Raw genomic sequence first — 7399 nt, forward strand, 5'->3', positions numbered from 1 at the left:
GGACGAGCCAAGTAAATGCAGTCACTGGTCTGCAAGACGCTGTGCTGCTTTCCCACAGCACATCCCCAGAGCTATCCCCCTCCACCACCTTCCTTTCCCCAAAAAAGAATTCTAGGTATTGGATTTCAGCTTTTTGTTGATGCAACGTTCAGCAGGCACACCTAAGCAATTCAGACAGGTGCTTTTTGAGATGGCAAGAGTAACACAGAAAAGGCAAGGGGCCCTCCACATCCAGTCTGCCAGTTGATGGGTGAGCCAGCAGGAGCTGCTCACATGCACAATGGATTGGGATTTCACTGCATGATGCACTGCCTGTTTCACTATTAAGACACCTTCCCTACTCCTCCATCCATTTACCCCATCATCCGGGCTCAGCAGGAAGCCAGCAGCTCCTGACAAAAGCAGGGATGTATGGCAATGCTGCCGAAGTTTACTGCCCTGTGTTAATGGGAGAGCAGGTCTAGACCGTGACTCACCAATACACCAYCAGCTGCCAACACATTTCTGAGCACTATATAGGGAGCACAGCAGGGTATTTAACCCAGTGCTGAAAGAGGGGCAGCACCTTACCAATGCCAGGGCTTTYTGSTGCAGGCAGGGCTGCCAGGGTGTTWTACAACCCATGTGCARGATAGAACTCCACCTAAGGTCATGCAGCCATGTGAACTACACTGCCAGCACTTCACCTTTTATCCAGGCCAAAAGAGTAAGAACAAASAGAACAAGAAGCTTTACAAGGTGCTATACATTAAGGGTCTGCATCCAGTTCCCGCTCCCAAAAGTGCAGGTGTGTAAAAGCACAAAGCTTACACCTGCAGTCTTGCGTGAATGCAATGGCTGTGCAGCTTTTCACTGAAAGAATCCAGATTCACTTCCAGGAAATTCCCTGTCCACACAGCTAACCTGCTGCAGGATGCACCTGAAAATGCTACAGTTCACCACACAAAGCACAAATAAACCTGAACATAAGCACAASTCCTGCCTAGTATTCACTGTTCCTAGGTTGCTGGGTTTTTTTCCATTTGTTTCAAAGTGGACACATTGCTTACAGCCTGTCAAAGAAACAGCCTGTACGGAATTAATCCACTAAAAATTAATTTTGCATTCTCCTCATAGCAAAATTTAACCGGTTCTGCAGATTCAGCTGGGATCTGGGAACCAGGCACACTGGCACAGCCCTGATGCAGAGTTCTGGCTCTGGGATCGCATTCAAGTTGGTGCTGCCACATGTTTGCAATGGCCAGGTCTGAACGTGCTTCTAATACGGTGGCAATTTGTTTTCCTCAACTRCACAAGCAGTGCAGCTCCCAAACATCACAGACCTACCGCAGCTCCTCAGGGGTAACAGGCCCATTGGTGAAATCTGTTATCCTGGGACCAAAATGCATTATTTTAAAACCAAACACGGTTTGGTTATCAATTGCTGTCCTMGCTTTAGGAAAGCAAACTCAGAGAGATCTATCGAATTCAGAAATCCAGGTAAAAAAAATCAGAGTAGCTATGTCTGCACAGTCTGCTTTGCAGTGTTTTATTCTTGGTCTCGTGCAAAAACAAAAAAAACAAAAAAAACCCAAAAAAAACCAAAAAAGAAAAAAAAAAAAAAAAAAAAAAAAAAAAAAAGAAAAAAAAAAGAAAAAAGAAAAAGAAAAAAGAAAATAAAAATCAGGCCCAGATCCCTAAGCTGCTTAGTGTGGGCACAGAAAAACATCTGCAGAGAGCAAGGGGCTCGCTCTGCGGGCCACAGGTTCACCCTCACCATGAGCCAACATCAACAGAGGAATTCGGACATTAGGCTCTGTTTTTATTTGAAAATCCAAATGCCGCTTTCATCTTTTTCTACATATAACCCTTTGCCAGAACACAGCACAAAGTACATGTCTATTTATATAACATATGAGCAAAAATATTAATTAATTAATAGACAAAGAAGATATATTTATAAACCRGCATTTATTTTGCTCCCTCTCCTTCAATAAACCAGCTCCTAAATTAACAGGCCAAACACACTGCACCACCGACATCCAATTCCTTTCTCTGAAAGTAAATTTAACCGTGACCTCAGTAGACTGGCATCTAACACTAAGATTTTGGTTTTCATTTTACCTTATTTCTCACTCTTTTCATGGCAAAACAGCTGCTTGAGCTCCCCCGTGCATGGGTAGACACACACCTCAAACCCACACAGAGATCAAGGTACCTARCACCTGGTGAGTGTCACTGCAGCCAGAGCAGAGGAAAACACGGTTATCTGCAGGATTGCATGTTCCTCTGTCAGAATGCCTTGCCTTGTGAGCAAACGTCACCAAATTTCAGATTTGTGTCGCATTCCTCCTCAGCACATCGCACACGTGCCACCTATCCGTTTCTTTGGAGCAAAAASCAAGCCTGACTTTTGAATATTTGCTATTAACATTTCCAAGGTACAACAGCAATAAATCCAGCTGTTTGTTTTATGCTTTTTTTTTAATTAAAAAAGTACACCTTAACAAGAATTATTAGACTGCATGGCACTGCTTTAGGAACTACATACAGACACTGCTCTGCGGAGACATTTATTATACTGTAGTCAAGTACCTGATAAGTATTATTGTAACAAGAAGATGTGACCTAGGTTTACCTCCCTGCAAAAGATAGTATTGTGGCTTTCCCGTCCTCTTCACAAAACAAGAATCCAGTTTCGTTTGCCAGAGGATTTTGGTCAAAATTACTGGGGGGAAACAAGTCAGAATCTCAGCTGAGGAAACGGTACGAACAGCAAACCAGAAAGAAAACAAAGCAGTTTGGTTTGTGTGACATGGGAAAGGGCACATCACAGGAAACCGAGAAGAAAACATGTAACATCAAGACATTTTAATGTGCAAGTGAAAAAGAAATCACTAAAAACTGTGTCTGATTGCTACCAGTAACAGAGACTATTGTTTATCAACAAACTGCTAACAATCACTTTCAATTTTGATTCAAAGYTAACGGTGCACAAAGTAAAAATGTTAAAATTGCTACAGTGGATAGAAAGCTTAAAGATTTTAGYTGATTAAATGTAATTCTGCTGGTATTTCTCCCAGCATGAATCGAAACCTGCCAAAATTACTTCTCACTCAACTGCAGTCAAGAGATCAGCAAGCTTTTAGCCCGGACCGAGCATCCTGGCTGAAGGGCAGACAGCCTCCTGCCCCTTCTCCTGCAGGTCTGGGCCTCGCCAGACATCCATGGGATGGAGGTCTCATCCTATGATTTCTGACATGAACATGATCAGCACCTCGGCAGAGGAAGGAGGGCTCCATCAGCACCCCTGCTAAAGCCGAGGGCAGCTGGAATCCATCCCTGCCTGTCRCCCAGTCCGCAGTGCCTGGCCAGCACACCTGTGCTACAATGGGGTACGTTCTTCCCCCACAARCAGGCACACGGGGGAAAACACAGAACAAAGAGTACAGCACACYAGGCTTCCTCACATCCTCCCCTCTCTTCTGACTTTTTCAAGAATAAAGATATGTTTTTCATGCTTTTATATATGTATACCTCATAAAGCATGAAAACAAAYACGTATGTGCACATACACATCTCTCAATTTTAAATCTGATCAGATGCTGCAAGCAGCAGGATACAAAAATAGATAATGAAAACAACAAAGCCCCTGCAGATTTGAAATGTGCAGTTAGCTGCTCCTTTTCTATTCCTCCAACCTTAAGCATGTATTTTTAATCCAGAAAAACAATGAAATAATAAGGCATGAATTTCAGACATGTAYGCAATCCTCCGTATGCAATCAGATGCCTCCTTGCATCTGATGTTCCAAACCCAGTGTGTCTGGAAAATGGAAAAATATGGACAAATACTTTGCCTGGTGGTTTGCATCACCCATGGCCACTCCAGATCCTCTGAACTTTGGCCAGTCGTCTCCCTCTGTTCATCTGYGAGCTGCTCAGGAAGAATTAATTGTGTTATCAAAAACACACTCTAGTTTGGGGCTCAGTTCCTATAGCCGCTAAGCTCCAAATAATAACAAAATGGTGATGCTGGTGTCCATCATATATTTTCCACTGCATATTCAAATGTGGAGTTAATTTCTGTCCTGCAAATCTGAGTGTGCGGTGATTGCTGGACACAGGTACACAGCCCATAGGGACAATGCAGAGGAGCCCACAGGGCCCTGCTGCTGCCCCTCTGTCCCTGAAGGAACAGGGAGCTGCACTACAGCAATGTGCCTYTGCTTCCCACACCACTCAGCAAGCCCAGTATCCGTGCTGAACCAAGCYAGCCGCTGTCCTGGCAGTGACCGCACTGGAAGCCATTCCCTGACGAGCATCGTCCTGTCCGGTAGCACCGATGACCCATCCCTCATCTAATCACTGCAGCCAGAAGAAAAGAAAGKGTAAGGAAATATACACGTTGCACACTGCAGGATGGCATTTTTGAAGCTTGCCACTGCTACAGAGAACCAGAGCAAAATGCTAAACAGGTAAATAAATACAAATCTGCAGGCAAAAAAAATGCAGGAAGGTAACTGCAAGTGGATGTGTGTGCCTCAACTTTAATAACACTAGCAAATCTGTAACCAGAAATCTTTTAATTCTGCTGTATTTGATAGATTACAAATCCTTTCCTAAAAACTCCTGAAAGCAGCTTACAATTCAGACAAATAACTATTTTGCAGYGGATGACAAGAGCCCTAAGAACGGAAACGATGGAATAATAGCTCTGTAAGTAACACAGATTTCTTGAATGCAAGAGACAGACAAGAAATCTGTACAATTCAGGGAGCAATTTACAGCTGGAAATCCTATGAAATCTGGTTTGAAAATATTTTTAAGGCGGTGAGCAYGTTTTATATGGAAAGAATAAAAAATCTTAAGGAGCAAAGTGTCTCAGGACACAAGACACTCCTCCCACTCCTGATGACTTTCTCTTTTAAAATGAAATTACTGTCTGCTCATGGTCCGTGATGAGACAAAGAATTCAACTGAAACTAAAAAAAAAAGTAGGAGCATTGCAATTAACAGCCCCCAAAATGGTTGCCTTGCTGGGAGCAGGGGCATGGGGGCACAATTTGCTCCCCCTCAGTTATCTTCGAGACACAGTGCTGGGCCGCAACAGGGCGCTCAGCAGCTCATGTTTTCGCTCAAGGAGGGAGTTCGTCAGCTTTTGATTTCGGTTTGTACCTCCGGTGCCCCATGAGCAGCTCCTGGCTATGTGCCCGGTACCTCCCCAGCCCCATCCRAGCCGGCCGCCCATGCCGCGCAGGATGCCCGCCGGAGCAGCGAGAGCGGGCCTGCCGAGACTCACTGCTCCTTTGGAAAACAAGTCACGTGMAAACCAAGTTCATTTTAGGCTATTCCACAGGAGCCACCATCCAGCATGACCATGCAGAGCGGAGCCTGCGCTGGGGAGAGCATCGCTGCCCCGGGACGAAGCAGGCCCAGCAGGGCACGGTCCTCGGTCCTCCCCGGAGCAGCCCTGGAAGAGCAGAGCCGAGCAGGCAGAGCCCGGGGCTGRGTCCGCTCCTGGGCAGGGGCCGGCAGCGTCCCTGTAAGACAGACAGCCTCCCGCACGTACACAGCCGCTGCCCGAGCAGCAAACAAAGCTGCAGAGCCTGCGCACAGCAGCGCTCGGCTCGTGCCATCGCAGCGCAGGTAGCGGCTGCGGGGGAAYAACAAAACCAGCGCGGCGGAGCGGCGGATGGGCGATAACCGGGATAAACAACCGCCGAGCCGCACACCCCGCCGGAGCTGCGTGCGCCGGCCGGGCGGAAGGGCTGGCGAGCCGGCGCTGCAGCACAACCCGCGGRGAGGTCAAGCTCACTCCGGCACCTTCTCGCCCCGTGCCTCCCAGAGAGGCTGAAGAGCGTGCGGGGTGTCCCCCCCGCCGCTGCCCCGCACACGCTCCCCGCCCCGGAGCCCAGCACCGCCGCAAACGGAGGCTGCATCTACTCGGGCTGCTATGGGGGAGGCGGCCGGCTCGCTGCCTGTGGTTTATAAATAAATGCCGGGGGGGGGTAAATTAGGTGCCATGCAAGGAGAAATCTGGGTAGCGATTATSGTGTTAAGGTCTGCAGCAAAACCCGCTGTCGGYGAGCGCGGAGCCGAAGGAGCGATGAGGGCGGATGGTTCAGAAGTGCAGTGAGTACTAAGGAGATGGTGTACGCGTGGCAGTGTTTATATGAGAGATCAAAACAGAGCCAAGCCCATCCAGGGGAAAAATGGCGACTACCGGGATGGGGAAAACTGAGACACTGGATTAGTTATTATTTTTCATAAATGTATTCACTGCACATAAGCTAGACACATTGGAAAAGCTGACGATTCATTCTGAAAAAGCGGTGCGTCTATTACCTGTTATTCTGGGATTTTCTGGCCATGGTGCCTGCCTTTGTTTTCTTTCTGGAATAGTCACTATCGAAGGGTAACACTGATGCATAGCCATGTTCTGCTTCTAGGGACAAAGTCAGCATTAGTGGCAATATATTTTTTCCATGCAATTTTTTCCTCCTTTGCAGGAACGCTAAAGAACAGAATTTTTTCCGGTTGATTTGTTTGGATTTTATTCTGGCATCTCTTAAAGAAGCGAGACAAAAAAAACGTAACTCGGTAAACCGAAGGAAAAAAAAAAAAACAACACCGAAGTGTCGAAATTAGGAGGATTATTGGAGTGCACATTAAAAACGAGGCGGATCATGCAAACCCTTGTCACGCTGCGCTGGGGGAGGGGAGCTGCCATACAATCACCGACTGCCACACACGGAGCGGCGAGAGGGATCCTGAGCGCTGCCACACGCACCGGCCCCATCCAGGGCGGCACAAATAACCCCCTTCTGGTTTGCTTGCGGGGTTCTATGTAACAAAAAGCCAAGATCCGAGCAGCGATGCTCCCCCAGCGCGGTGCCGCTGGCGCAGCCCGGGTCCCCCCCGGGCAGGTGCGGGCTCGGGGCCGCTGCCCCGGCCCGGCCGCCGCACAACAAAGGCCGAGAGCGGCTGGGAGAGCCTGCGGGTGCCTGACCGACTGCCCGCCTGCGCCCTGTACCTCGGTCTCTTCGCTCCAAGTACTCGGCCGCTTCCAGGAGGATTAACAGGGAGTTCAATTCCATGGCTGCCCGTCCCGAGCCCCCCGCGCCGAGTTCACGCGCGGGGACTCCCGAGCCCCCGGTTTTAAGGCACCTCGCTCAACCTACATTTGACACACAGCGGACGGGCAGTCCGTGCAGCCAATCACGAGCCGTGGACGGGCACGGGGCGGGGCGGGGGGAGGTGACCGGGCCAATCAGYGGCCAGAACACCCCCCCCGGCGAGGCAGGGGATGTTGACAGATACGCGCCGCCCGCGCCCATTGGCTGCCCGTGTAGTAACAATTTAGAAGCCGAAGCTTAGCAACAGCACGTGGTGGCCCGGCCCCCGCGCCCGCTGATTGG

The 7399-nt window shown here is 48.8% G+C and overlaps 1 protein-coding gene across 3 annotated transcripts in view; it reads right to left on the minus strand.

Moving 5' to 3' along the window:
• Nucleotides 1-7192, minus strand: part of MXD4 (MAX dimerization protein 4) — a 40860-nt gene extending 33668 nt beyond the window's left edge. Inside the window, exons 1-2 of one of the 3 annotated variants that reach the window (XM_057374020.1) lie at nucleotides 7015-7192; nucleotides 6327-6495 (exon numbers count right to left, since the gene is read on the minus strand). In XM_057374020.1, coding sequence (XP_057230003.1) covers nucleotides 6327-6495; nucleotides 7015-7078 — 233 coding nt within the window. In that variant the 5' untranslated portion in view covers nucleotides 7079-7192. The remainder of the gene's footprint in view (nucleotides 1-6326; nucleotides 6496-7014) is intronic. The other 2 variants (XM_057374022.1, XM_057374021.1) reach the window with 2 other exon arrangements.
• Nucleotides 7193-7399: the final 207 nt, after the last annotated feature.

Source organism: Malurus melanocephalus, unplaced genomic scaffold (assembly GCF_030028575.1).
Source record: "Malurus melanocephalus ecotype Western Australia unplaced genomic scaffold, MMel_1.1 scaffold_214, whole genome shotgun sequence".
In the NCBI taxonomy this organism is placed as follows: Eukaryota; Metazoa; Chordata; class Aves; order Passeriformes; family Maluridae; genus Malurus; species Malurus melanocephalus.